Here is a 14,830-nt window from a genome sequence, read left to right on the forward strand (position 1 = left end):
TTATTACAGAAGCACTTAGTCTCGGGTTTGGGTTGAACCTTGAGTTTCTTCACTAGAGCAGCAGCTGAATTGCCGTTTCATGAAGTATCCCTTCTTGCCCTTGCCCTTCTTGAAACTAGTGGTTTCACCAACCATCAACAATTGATGCTCCTTCTTGATTTCTACTTTTGTGGTGTCAAACATCGCGAATATCTCAAAGATCATCATATATGTCCTCGATATATTATAGTTCATCACGAAGCTCTAGCAGCTTGGTGGTAATGACTTCGGAGAAACATCACTATCTCATCTGGAAGATCAACTCCCACTCGATTCAAATGATTGTTGTACTCAGACAATCTGAGCACAAGCTCAACAATTGAGCTTTTCTCCCTTAGTTTATAGGTTAAGAAAATCGTCGGAGGTCTTATACCTCTTGATGTGGGAACGAGCCTGAAATCCCAATTTCAGCCCTCGAAACATCTCATATGTTTTGCGACGTTTCAAAACGTCTTCGGTGCCTCAACTCTAAACCGTTTAACTGAACTATCATGTAGTTATCAAAATGTGTATGTCGGATGTTCGCAACATCCACAGACGACGTTCGAGGTTCAGCACACTGAGCGGTGCATTAAGGACACAAGCCTTCTATGAAGCAATGAGGACAATCCTCAGTTTACGGACCTAGTCCGCATAATTGCTACTATCAACTTTCAACTAAATTTACTCTAGGAACATATCTAAACAGTAGAACTGAAGCGTGAGCTACGACATAATTTGCGAAGACCTTTTGACTATGTTCAGGATAATTACGTTCATCTTATGAACTCCCACTCAGATAGACATCCCTCTAGTCATCTAAGTGATTACATGATCCGAGTCAACTAGGCCGTGTCCGATCATCACGTGAGACGGACTAGTCAACATCGGTGAACATCTTCATGTTGATCGTATCTTCTATACGACTCATGCTCGACCTTTCGGTCTCTTGTGTTCCGAGGCCATGTCTGTACATGCTAGGCTCGTCAAGTTAACCTAAGTGTTTCGCATGTGTTCCGAGGCCATGTCTGTACATGCTAGGCTCATCAACACCCATTGTATTCGAACGTAAGAATCTATCACACCCGATCATCATGTGGTGCTTCGAAACGACGAACTTTCGCAACGGTGCACAGTTAGGGGGAACACCTTCTTGAAATTTTAATGAGGGATCATCTTATTTACTACCGTCGTTCTAAGCAAATAATATGTATAAACATGATAAACATCACATGCAATCAAAATAATAGTGACATGATATGGCCAATATCATATAGCTCCTTTGATCTCCATCTTGGGGCTCCATGATCATCTTGTCACCGGCATGACACCATGATCTCCATCATCATGATCTCCATCATCGTGTCTTCATGAAGTTGTCTCGCCAACGATTACTTCTACTACTATAGCTAACAGTTAGCAATAAATTAAAGTAATTACATGACGTTTATGTTGACACGCAGGTCATAAATAAATTAAGACAACTCCTATGGCTCCTGCCGGTTGTCATACTCATCGACATGCAAGTCATGATTCCTATTACAAGAACATGATCAATCTCATACATCACATATCATTCAAAACATTCTTCTTGGCCGTATCACATCACATAGCATACCCTGCAAAAACAAGTTAGACGTCCTCTAATTGTTGTTTGCATGTTTTACGTGGCTGCTATGGGTTTCTAGCAAGAACGTTTCTTACCTACGCAAAAACCACAACGTGATATGCCAATTGCTATTTACCCTTCATAAGGACCCTTTTCATTGAATCCGATCCGACTAAAGTGGGAGAGACAGACACCCGCCAGCCACCTTATGCAACTAGTGCATGTCAATCGGTGGAACCGGTCTCACGTAAGCGTACGTGTAAGGTTGGTCCGGGCCGCTTCATCCCACAATGCCGCCGAATCAAGATTGGACTAGTAACGGTAAGCATATTGAACAAAATCAACGCCCACAACAACTTTGTGTTCTACTCGTGCATAGTAACTACGCAATAAACCTGGCTCATGATGCCACTGTTGGGGAACGTAGCAGAAATTCAAAATTTTCCTACGTGTCACCAAGATCTATCTATGGAGAAACCAGCAACGAGGGAAGGAGAGTGCATCTACATACCCTTGTAGATCGCTAAGCGGAAGCGTTCAAGAGAACGGGGTTGAAGGAGTCGTACTCGTCGTGATCCAAATCACCGGAGATCCTAGTGCCGAACGGACGGCACCTCCGCGTTCAACACACGTACAGCCCGACGACGTCTCCCATGCCTTGATCCAGCAAGGAGAGAGGGAGAGGTTGAGGAAGACTCCATCCAGCAGCAGCACAACGGCGTGGTGGTGGTGGAAGAGCGTGGAACTCCAACAGGGCTTCGCCAAGCACCGCAAGAGACGAGGAGGGAAAGGGGTAGGGCTGCACCAACAGGGAGAGGAACTCATGTCTATTGATCAGCCCAAACCTCAACTATATATAGGGGGAGGGGAGGGGCTGCGCCCCCACCTAGGGTTCCCTCCCTAGGGGTGGCGGCAGCCCCCTAGATCCCATCTAGGGGCGGCCAAGGGGAGGGGAAGAGGGAGGCGCACCAGGATGGGCCCTAAGGCCCATCTGCCCTTAGGGTTTGCCCCCTTTCCACCCCTTAGGCGCCTTGGGCCCTTGTGGGGGGCGCACCAGCCCACCTGGGGCTGGTCCCCTCCCATACTTGGCCCATGCAGCCCTTCGGGGCTTGTGGCCCCACTTGGTGGACCCCCGGGACCCTCCCGGTGGTCCCAGTACGTTACCGATAAACCCCGAAACTTTTCCGGTGACCAAAACAGGACTTCCCATATATAAATGTTTACCTCCGGACCATTCCGGAACTCCTCGTGACGTCCAGGATCTCATCCGGGACTCCGAACAACATTCGGTAACCACATACAAACTTCCTTTATAACCCTAGCGTCATCGAACCTTAAGTGTGTAAACCCTACGGGTTCGGGAACCATGCAGACATGAACGAGACGTCCTCCGGTCAATAACCAACAGTGGGATCTGGATACCCATGTTGGTTCCCACATGTTCCACGATGATCTCATCGGATGAACCACGATGTCGAGGATTCGATCAATCCCGTATAAAATTCCCTTTGTCTATCGGTACGATACTTGCCCAAGATTCGATCGTCGGTATCCCCGATACCTTGTTCAATTTCGTTACCGGCAAGTCTCTTTACTCGTTCCGTAACACATCATCCCGTGATCAACTCCTTGGTCACATTATGCACATTATGATGATGTCCTACCGAGTGGGCCCAGAGATACCTCTCCGTCACACGGAGTGACAAATCCCAGTCTCGATTCGTGCCAACCCAACAGACACTTTCGGAGATACCTGCAGTGTACCTTTATGGCCACCCAGTTACGTTGCGATGTTTTGCACACCCAAAGCACTCCTACGATATCCGGGAGTTGCACAACCTCATGGTCTAAGGAAATGATACTTGACATTAGAAAAGCTTTAGCATACGAACTACATGATCTTGTGCTAGGCTTAGGATTGGGTCTTGTCCATCACATCATTCTCTTAATGATGTGATCCCGTTATCAATGACATCCAATGTCCATGGTCAGGAATCCGTAACCATCTATTGATCAACGAGCTAGTCAACTAGAGGCTTACTAGGGACATGGTGTTGTCTATGTATCCACACATGTATCTGAGTTTCCTATCAACACAATTCTAGCATGGATAATAAACGATTATCATGAACAAGGAAATATAATAATAATCAATTTATTATTTCCTCTAGGGCATATTTCCAACAACATGATCATATTTAGACTAGAATGAAAACAGCCAACAACTCATAGCGAGGCATTTGTTAGTATACTACAGGAACACAAGATGCAATAACTAAATCAGACGAAGACCAAACTATATAAGTTGTGTCAGTGACATTCATCACAATCTTGTTAAATACTCTAAGCAAAATTACTCCACACATGCACAGGTCTCAAGGAACCAGCAGCGCTGCTTGCTCCCTTGGTCCGGCTCCTTGCTGTGCAGGATGACTGAGACTCGGATGCAGAGCGAGCTCCCTGCAAATGACTTATTGTATCAATGCTTTGCAGTAACAAAAGAAACTCACATACAATAGAACTTGCGCAATAGTGTACCAACACCCCAAGGGAGGCATTACAAAATTCTCAAAGAATGTTTCTGAAGGGATTAACCTCACAGCAACACACCAAACCTGAATATACTACCACTGTACTGGAACCACCATACATTCAACCAACAAGATATAACAAAATATCAAGTCAGGAAGCACATGCAGATAACTATGTTTGTGCAAATCAGATCTTTTGCATAGAACAATACATCCTATTCAAAAGAATACAGAGACCTCAAGCCATGTAACTACTAAAAGAAGAGGGAATCAATGCAATTCTATATAGACAAAAACACATAGCAAAACTTCAGTATTTGGTGGTACAATGAAAGAGAAGTTCAGTTGAAGAATCCCTAATTGATGCACGATTTGCTGCAAGTGAACTATCAGATACATCAATATCAACACACAGATGGTCAATACCTCATAACACAGAGCTAAACTGCAGGGTATAACCTTTGTAAAAAAATTGCAGGGTGTAACTGAATCTAGTAAAATGGAGTAAGCATTTGACAAGGGAATACTAGTCTGTCAACTACAGGCTCATGTTCGATCCTTCAGTTTCAGAAGTTTCAGATCAAATTCTTGATACAGGGCACCACACCAAAATGTTCAGTTTGAAAACCGAATCCAACAGAGGGCTGTTGGGCCTCGTACAGTAGGCGAAGGGGAGGCGGCCCAGGTGCGTGTGGGGAGGGGCGATGCAGAGGACGAGTGGGCATGGTTGCTTAGATGGCGGGGCGACAGAGACACGGGGGTGGTCGGCGGCACCGGATCACGAGGGAGATGAAGCGGGGCGGCGGAGTGGAGGGGGACATACCTGATCTTGCGGAGGCGGTCGAAGAGTGGCAGGGAGTAGACGCCCTCCTCATCGGCGAAGTAGACGACGCCGTCGAGGAGGTGGTTCTCGACGACCTCGAGGCCGGCGTTGAGCTGGTGCGGGTGGAAGTCGACTGCGGGGGAGGCGTTGAGGCTGTCGCAGCAGCCGGCGTAGCGGTGTATGACGGCGGTGCGGTGCAGCGCGAGGGCGGCCTCTGGGGAGGGCTTGCTGGCCTCGACGATGACCCAGAGCATAGGCGGGCGGACGAGGCGCAGCGTCTGGCCCATCCGGTTGATGTAGTAGGCGAGGAGTGGTGCGGGGGAGAGGGAGAGATAAGGGAGAGATGGTGAGGGGAGGGTGGGACGGCGAGGTCGGCAGTGGGTGGGAGGTTGGATCGGGAGGCAGCGGGGAGAGATTGGATCGGGAGGTGGCGGTGGCGGCGAGGAGATGGGGGGAGGAGGGGTGCGATGAGGGAAGGGGTGTGATGTGAGCTAGGGTTTGGGCTGTGGTGTGCGTGAGAGGTGAGCAGGCAAGGGCTACCGTTGGATCCAGGAGCATCCAACGGTGTTTGATGCATGATCCGCATGAGATGGCTATGGCCCAATCAGAACAGAGTACGTGTGTATGACGTTATGACCATTTAAAATTGGACGTTATGACCATCCAAAATTGGTCGTGGTCAAATAAAAATAAAATGTAAAGTCATGTCAGCATTTTATTTTTCATTTTTTAGTGTCCAAAATGATTTTTTTGTTAAGAAGAAGCTACCAAATAATTGCACAAGGGTGCGTCTTGAAATGGCAAACAATTTTTCTTAACGAACTTTTCATTTTCTTTGCATGGAAATTTCATTTTTCATTTTTCGAGTGCCTAAAATAAGTGTTTTTGTGAAGGACCTATCATATATTTGTTGCAAAATTGTACCAAATCATTTTCCTAAAATACTAGTTCATATTTAATATGCAATTGACCAAATGGTTGGGTGTAAAAAGTTTTGATCCACCTCTCGTGAAAAAGACAAATTTCCGCCGATTCAGTTGGAAGCGGGTCAAATTTGAACTGCAGCTGCCTCATAGTTTGCTATTTATTTTTTCCAAAAATCATTTCTAGGTACATAAGTACCTATTTAATGAGAGAAACACAAAAAAAATTCCAAGATTCAACCACTAGCTAGGAACGATCATTCCCGCCGTTTTGACCGCATTTTGAAATGGGCATAAAAAAATTCAAAAAAAATCAAAAAATTGGGAAACCTTCGCATTGTGTCATTATATGTGGCCAAGTTCCTAGGAAAAATAACAAACTTGTAATACGGTAATTATTTTTAAAAAGTGTTCTCAAAAACGAGCTATCACGTGTGGAGATCAATGGCTTTCAAGCCAAATGATCAATCTTATGGCCGCATTCATGGCATAGTTTGTTCAAATGATCTCATATTGTGCACAAGGGTGCGTCTTGGAATGGCTAACAATGTTGCCTAAGGAAGTTTTCATTTTCTTTGCACGAAAAATTCATTTTCCATTTTTCCGAGTGCCCAAAATGAGTTTTTTTGTGAAGGACCTCCCAAATAATTGTTGCAAAATTGGACCAAATCAATTTTCTAAAATACTAGGACATATTTAATGCAAAATTGACAAAATGGTTGGCTGTAAAAAGTTTTGATCCACCTCTCGTGAAAAAGACAAATTTTTACCGATTCAGTTTGAAGCGGGTCAAATTTGAACTGCAGCTGCCTCATAGTTTGCTATTTATTTTTTCCAAAAATCATTTCTAGGTACATAAGTACCTATTTAATGAGAGAAACACCAAAAAAATTCCAAGATTCAACCACTAGCTAGGAACGGTCATTTCCGCTGTTTTGACCGCATTTTGAAATGGGCATAAAAAATTCAAAAAAATTCAAAAAATTGGGAAACCTTCGCACTGTGTCATTATATGTGGCTAAGTTCCTAGGAAAAATAACAAACTTGTAATACGGTAATTATTTTAAAAAAGTGTTCTCAAAAACGAGCTATCACGTGTGGAGATCAATGGCTTTCAAGCCAAATGATCAATCTTATGGCCGCATTCATGGCATAGTTTGTTCAAATGATCGCATATTGTGCACAAGGGTGCGTCTTGGAATAGCTAACAATGTTGCCTAAGGAAGTTTTCATTTTCTTTGCACGAAAAATTCATTTTCCATTTTTCCGAGTGCCCAAAATGAGTTTTTTTGTGAAGGACCTCCCAAATAATTGTTGCAAAATTGGACCAAATCAATTTTCTAAAATACTAGGACATATTTAATGCACAATTGACAAAATGGTTGGGTGTAAAAAGTTTTGATCCACCTCTCGTGAAAAAGACAATTTTCTACCGATTCAGCTGGAAGCGGGTGAAATTTGAACTGCAGCTGCCTCATAGTTTGCTATTTATTATTTCCAAAAATCATTTCTAGTTACATAAGTACCTATTTAATCATAAATACATGGTTTGGTGGCGATACGTCGAGGTTTGGGCGGTGGCCGAGGCCCCCAACTCTAGAGCGCGGAAACTCGCATGCCCGCCGCGTGGTCACCGCGTGGCCGTGGCATTGCCATGTGTTCTGGGCGGCCTAGGCATGTCTAGTGGGTTGCGCACTCCCCAGGTAGGTGCTAGGAAGAAAATCACAACAAAAGATTCTCACGAGGAGACCGATCGATGCTCAAACATGAATAAGCAGCCAAGTGTTTGATTAGCGGTACGGGAAATGCACATGGCAATGGGTGTGAGTTTTGGCCGAGGATGATGATCTACTAAGGAGAATGTATTCACAAATTTTCAGCTCAAAAGGAGGATCCTAGGTGGTACTTGCTTTGCAAAGTAACACACTGGACAAAAATATGAATGTTGAAGCTGGGCTCAAAATAATGAATGGATTGAGCTGAAATTTGGTGGAGGATGGTTATTTGGGCATATGAAAGCATTGTAGAAAATTGATATCATTTGGACTTGCCAAAGTAGTACTTCCTTCACAATGCTCTTCTATGGACAAAAATTTGGGAAAACTAGTGAGAGAGATTGGATGAATGAAATGAGCTAAAAATTGTTGTAGGTAAGTTACATAGGTATGGTCATGCGCTGGTAAATTTTCATATAATTTGGGTAAGCCTAGCTAGTACTTACTTCACAAAGCTTCTGTCGAGGTAGAAACTTTGGAAATTTCCTGAGAAAGATTTACTAGGAAAATTGAGCTGAATATTATCATGTGGCAATGATTTGGGTATGGAAGAGAGCCCGAAAAGTTTGAGGGTAATAGGAGGGGTGTATATAACACTTGCTTTGCAACGTGCCAATTTGGCCATAAAATATAAATTGAACCTGGGCTCACATAGATGATTTGACTGAGCTGCAATTTGGAGGAGGGTGATAATTTGGGCATATGAAGGAACTTTATAAATTTCATGTCATTTAGAGATATAAAAAAGGTACTTCCTTCACAATGCTTCTAGGTGGACAAAAACTTTGGAAATTTGCCGAGGAAGATTTGCTAGGCAAATGGAGCTGAATTTTGTCATGCGGTAATGATTTGGATAGGAAAGAGTTCCCAAAAATTCCGAGGGCAATCAAGAATATATAAATAGCACTTCCTTCATAAAGTGTTGTTGCGAATAGAATAGGAAAATGAATATAGTTCAATTAGTTTTGAACTAGGCAAGGAAGGATTTTTACATATTTTATGAAGAAATGCCCCAAAGAATTTATGAGATTTTTTTGGGAATTTTGGGAATGATAGAAATACAGGTTGCTTCACAACCTAGGGCAAAAACTGCCACATGGACATGACACATAGGGAAAACTGATGAGATGGCGCCTAGTCATCACAACCCACCACAATGTACAAGGCTATGACCATCTATATTGGTCATTAACAACTAGAAATAAGGCAGCGGACTAGCACTGTTTGCTTTGTGACCATTTTGTGTAAGGAAATTACGATCTTTCTGACCAAAATGGTCGCAATGGTTTAGGGTTTGGAGCCCCTTGAACAGCTTTTGACCAATTGGTCTAAAATGGTCATAAATTTATGACCAATTCTTCGAGGGTCACTGACAGAAGGTCATAAGTTGACATATTTCTTGTAGTGATCGGCACCGACATCGACGCCACCAACGTCGCTGAGGCCTGAACCCAGCTCGAGGATAGGCGCCAGCAGATGCTGGACTTGTCCGAGATGCTCGCCGCCACTCAGCGTTGCCTAGACGCCGCTCACCTGGAGCGTGATGCCGCCTACGGATTCACGCCCGCCGTGGCAGACCCAAGCCGGGTCGCCGATGTGCGTGCCCAGAGAGGAGCGATCGGCCGGGCCTTCGGCGTTGTCCCAACCGTCTACGAGACCCCAGCAAAGAACATGCACGCTGCCCAGGCAGCCGCAGCCAGCCTGGACCAGCTCGCGGGTGAGGAGCTGAAAGAGCGCATCGGGCAGATGCGCGAACTCCTCCACGCCGCCAACACCCAGAAGGACCGTCTCAACCAGCTCGCCAAGCCGGCGGGATCCAGCTCCGCCCGCCTTGGTGGGTCCGGCGAACTTCTGCACACCGCTTCCTCACCACCCGGTGAGGCGCACTCCGGCCGAGCCCGGACACGGCACGACCCGACCGCTACAGCCGCCGGCGGATTGGGCGACGAGCCCGTCCTAGAGATCCAGCGCGGACCCGGCCCGCATGGCCGGCGTCCGGCTCCAACCGACCCAGCCCCCCGTGGCCTGGCCGCACGTCGACTCGGCCCATGTGCCATCGACGACGCCGACGCTCGCCACCGCCTCTATCGGCTCGCTCGGTCCCTGGAGGTGGAGGAGAGCGGCGCTATCGGGTCGGAGTGCTTCGGCCCATGAATCCAGGAGTAGCCCTTCCCCAAAGGATTCATGCTCCCCCGCGACACCCCCAAGTACAATGAGACAGTGAAGCCAGAAGACTAGCTCACTGACTACACCACGGCCATTGGCATCACCGGTGCCAATCGTCGTCTCGCCGTGCGCTACGCAACGCTCATGCTCCAAGGGTCGGCCCGCACATGGTTGAATAGCCTGCCGATGGGCAGCATCAACACGTGGGCGGACTTCGAGGAAGCCTTCGTCCGCAACTTCACGGGGACCTACAAGCGACCCGGCCGGCCTAGCCAGCTCGCCATGTGCGTACAAGGGCCTACGGAGACCGGTCGCAAGTACCTCGCACGCTGGACCGAGCTCCCGAACAGCTGCGAAGGCGTCCATGAAGTCCAGGCGATCCAGTACTTCGTCAGCGAGTGCCGAGACGGCACCCTCCTCAAGCACAAGCTCTTATGCTCCGAGCCGGCCACCATGGCCGCGCACATGGTGACGGCGGACAAGTACGCCAACGCCGACTCCGCCATGAAAATCCAGGTGGCACTGGATGAAGCCGGCAAGGCGAAGCCGGTTCCCCCTCCGAAGCCAGCCGGCAGCAGCATCACCAGAACAACAAGTGCAAGGCCGACCAGCTGGCGCCGCGTCACGACAGCCGGCTCATCACGGCCACCGAGCCTTCGGCGGACCCGGCGGCGAAGCGCCGGCAAACCGGCAAGATGGCATGGCAACCCGCCATGAGCTTCGAGCAAATGCTCGATGCCCCTTGCAAGCACCACAGCGGGGCAAGACCCTCCACGCACACGCTTCGGCAGTGCACCATCACCAAGCGCATCATGAGGGGCGACGTTCTGCCCCCTCCGGCTTCGGCTCCAGGCGCGGGACAGCCGCCTCCGCCTCCACCGCCGCCTCCAGCTGGTGGCGCGATGCGCGAAGACGCCTACCCGGACCAGAACGTGGCCTACGTCGTCTTCACCAGCCTCGGCAACGACAAGCACAACGAGTGCCTCCTTCGGTAGGAGGTGAACACCGCCGTCCCGGCCAAGCCAGAGTTCATGCATTGGTCGGATCGCCCGATCACCTGGACCCGGGAGGATCACCAGGCAGTCATGCCGAGTCCGGGTGGTTACGCCCTCGTCCTCAACCCCACCATCATCTCGTGGAGCACATGCAAGTTCTCCCGAGTCCTCATCGACGGTGGCAGTAGCATCAACATCCTCTACCGCGACACGATGACCAAGCTCGGCCTCAAGGCTAAGGACTTGGAGTTGACCCAAATGACCTTCCACGGCATCGTGCCCGGCCTCTCCTGCTCCCCCATTGGCCGGGTCCGGCTAGATGTCTTGTTCGGTGACAGTAGCCACTTTCGGTGCGAACCAATCTGGTTCGAGGTGGTGGACTTGTCCAACGCGTATCACGCGTTGCTGGGCTGGCCCGCGCTCGCCAAGTTCATGGTGGTTCCCCACTACGCGTACCTGAAGATGAAGATGTCGGGTCCCAAGGGCCTCATCACCATCACCGGCGATTACCGCAAGTCCATGGAGTGCGCCCAAGACGGCGCCAAGTTGGCCAAGTCGCTGGTCATTGCCGAGGAGCGGCGCCAGCTCGAACGGATCGTCGCCCTGGCAGGCGAGGCCTCCGCCATGTCGATCCCGACCCCGGACCCTGCCGACGAGGCCGCCTTCAAGCCCTCCAAGGATACCAAGAAAGTGAAGCTCAACCCAGAAGACCACAGCTGTAGCAAGTATGTTGTCATAGGCGCCCGCCTCGACAGCAAATAGGAGGGCGAGCTCATCGACTTCCTTCGTGAGAATCGGGATATCTTCGTATGGACCCCCAAGGACATGGTGGGTATCCCAAGGAGGTACACCGAGCACAAGCTTCACGTCCGCAAGGACGCCAAGCCTGTCCATCAACCCCTACGATGATTTTCTGAAGAGAAGAGAAGAACCATTGTGAAGAGGTCGCCAAGCTTTTGGTGGCCGGCTTCATAATGGAAGTGTTTCACCCCGAGTGGCTGGCCAATCCAGTCCTCGTCATGAAGAAGAACAAGACCTGGCGCATGTGTATCGACTACACCAGCCTCAACAAGGCCTGTCCAAAGGATCTGTTCGCCCTCCCGTGGATCGACCAAGTCATCAACTCGACCGCCGGGTGTGAGCTCCTGTCCTTCCTGGACGCTTACTCCGGCTATCACCAGATCAAGCTGGACCCGGCCGACGCCCTGAAGACGTCCTTCATCACGCTCGTTGGGGTGTATTGGTACATCACCATGTCGTTCGGCTTGAAGAACACCGACGCCACCTTCCAGCGCTGCATACAGAAATGCCTGCTGCCGCAAATCGGCTGCAATATCCAAGTATACGTGGATGACATCGTGGTGAAGACCAAGAAGCACCTCACGGTCCTCAACGATTTGAAGGAAACATTCGCCAACCTCCGCGAATACAAGGTCAAGCTTAACTCGGAGAAATGCGTCTTCGACATCCTGGCCGGAAAGCTACTCGGCTTCCTCGTCTCGGAACGCGGCATTGATGCGAACCCGGAGAAGATCAAGGCCATCGAGCGCATGCGCAAGCCGGCTCGGCTACGCGATGTGTAGAAGTTCACCAGATGCTTGGCCTCGGTCAGCCTGTTTCTAAGCCGGATGGGTGAGAGGGCGCTACCCCTGTACCAGCTGATGAAGAAGACGAGCCCGTTTGAATGGAACGGCAAGGCAGACGAGGCCTTCCAAGACCTCAAACGCATGCTCTCCACCGCACCAGTCCAAGACGAGCCCGTTTGATCCTCCATGGCAGTCTAATTACCAGTGGGATCTGGAGATGATTGCCAACCAGTGGCAATCAAATTCTTCTTCTTCGCAGTACGACCCCAACTATTAGTTTGGATATCCGCCAGGCCAGCCATGGCCATATACCAACTTAGGCCAAAAGCCTAAGCTTGGGGGAGTACGTATTTCCCACCGACATTACATTCATGTTCACACACTAATTGCTAGTTGTCGGTGCTCATACTTTTTCATTGTATCGTCCATGTTAGTTTATTTTCTCTTTTTATGCTTTCTTCTTGTGTGTTTGATAAACCTTAAGAAAAACAAAAAAAATAGTTGTAGCTTTTAATTAGTTTACGTCCCATGCTTGTAGTAGTAATTAAAAAGAAAACCCAAAAAGATTTCGTGTTCTTCTTTTGCTTGTTGGGAGCTTTCTCGTGTATATAGTTTTATTTCTTTTCTTTTCTTTGGGTGTCAATAGGAGAAGATCATGATAAAATTGTTAAAGTGGCTCTTATATGCATTATTGTTGATCTGGAAAAGAGCCCATATTGCCTTGTCTTCTCTCTTAAATTGAATGCTTGCAGATTCCAGCTTAGTCCAATGCATGTGCACTATTATTATTATCCACATCATTCGGTCGTGCAAGTGAAAGGCAATTATGACGATATATTATGAACTGATTGAGATGGGAGAAGCTGGTACGAACTCGACCTCTCTTGTTTTTGTAAATATGATTAGTTCATCGTTCCTGATTCAGCCTATTATGAATAAACATGTTTGCAATGACAATTAGATATCATAGTTTCTTATGCCATGCTTCATTAGCTAGGATCTTATAATGGTTTACCTTGCGTGCCAACATGCTACTAAGATGGTTGTGATGTGGTATGATGGGGTGGTATCCTCTTTTGAATGATCTAAATGACTTGACTTGGCACATGTTCACGCATGTAGTTGAAACAAAATCAACATAGCCTTCACGATATTTATGTTCATGGTGGATTATATACTACTCATGCTTGCACTCAATGTTCATTAACTTTAATGCATGTTCATGGCTGTTGTCGCTCTCTAGTTGGTCGCTTCCCAGTCTTTTGCTAGCCTTCACTTGTACTAAGCGGGAATACTGCTTGTGCATCCAACTCCATAAACCCCAAAGTTATGCCATATGAGTCCACTATACCTTCCTATATGCGGTATCTACCTGTCGTTCCAAGTAGATTTGTATGCGCCAAACTCTAAACCTTCAAATAAATATCATGTTTTGTATGCTCGAATAGCTCATGTATCAACTAGGGCTGTCCGTATCTTCCATGTTAGGCGGGTTATTCTCAAGAGGGGTGGACTCCGCTCCTCACTCACGAGAAAATGGCTGGTCACCGGGATGCCCAGTCCCATGCTTTATGCAAGTCAAATCAAAATAATTGCAAACAAAACTCCCCCGGGACTGTTGTTAGTTGGAGGCACTCGTTGTTTCGAGCAAGCCATGGATTGATGCTTGTTGGTGGAGGGGGAGTATAAACTTTACCATTCTGTTTGGGAACCGCCTATAATGTGTGTAGCATGGAAGATATCGCCATCTCTTGGTTGTTATGTTGACAATGAAAGTATACCGCTCAAAATATTATTCACCTCTATTTCAAAACCGAGATCTGGCACCTCTACAAATCCCTGCTTCCGTCTGCGAAGGGCCTATCTATTTACTTTTATGCTGAGTCATCCTCCTCTTATTAAAAAGCACCCGCTAGAGAGCACCTCTGTCATTTGCATTCATTACTGATTAGTTTACATTGAGTATGACTTGACTAGATCTCTTTCACCATGAATTACAATGTCTAGTCAGTCCTTGATCTTTAAAGTTGCTCTACATTTATGTTTTGCGGTCTCAGAAAGGGCTAGCGAGATACCATCTTGTTATATCATATTATGATTGTTTTGAGAAAGTGTTGTCACCCGAGATTTATTATTATTGCTCACTAGTTGATTATGCCATTGATATGAGTAAACATGAGACCTAAGAGTTATCGTGAATATGGTTAGTTTATAATCTTTGCTGAAAACTTGAATGCTAGCTTTACATATTTACAACAACAAGAGCAAACAGAGTTTGTAAAAGTTTTTCTTTATCACTTTCAGTTTGTCAACTGAATTGCTTGAGGACAAGCAAAGGTTTAAACTTGGGGGAGTTGATACGTCTCCGTCGTATATACTTTTCCAAACACTTTTGCCCTTGTTT

At 47.3% G+C, this 14,830-nt stretch overlaps 2 protein-coding genes across 2 annotated transcripts; one reads left to right on the forward strand and one right to left on the reverse strand.

Annotated features, from left to right (window-relative positions):
- Positions 1-4,002: 4,002 nt before the first annotated feature.
- On the reverse strand, positions 4,003-5,289 carry LOC147983848 (putative glucuronosyltransferase Os04g0103100). The gene is made up of 2 exons (XM_087539610.1): positions 4,982-5,289; positions 4,003-4,087 (listed from the first exon to the last, which is right to left on the reverse strand). The coding sequence occupies exons 1-2, from the start codon at positions 5,266-5,268 to the stop codon at positions 4,003-4,005; spliced, it is 372 nt and encodes a 123-aa protein (XP_087395736.1). The 5' UTR covers positions 5,269-5,289.
- A 5,641-nt stretch (positions 5,290-10,930) lies between these two features.
- Positions 10,931-11,602, forward strand: LOC147983849 (uncharacterized). Its single transcript, XM_087540888.1, has one exon. It carries the CDS (start codon positions 10,931-10,933, stop codon positions 11,600-11,602), a length of 672 nt encoding a protein of 223 aa, XP_087397014.1.
- Positions 11,603-14,830: the final 3,228 nt, after the last annotated feature.

Source organism: Triticum urartu, chromosome 2A, assembly GCF_056163025.1.
Source record: "Triticum urartu cultivar PI428250 chromosome 2A, HENAU_Tu73, whole genome shotgun sequence".
Classification (NCBI taxonomy): Eukaryota; Viridiplantae; Streptophyta; class Magnoliopsida; order Poales; family Poaceae; genus Triticum; species Triticum urartu.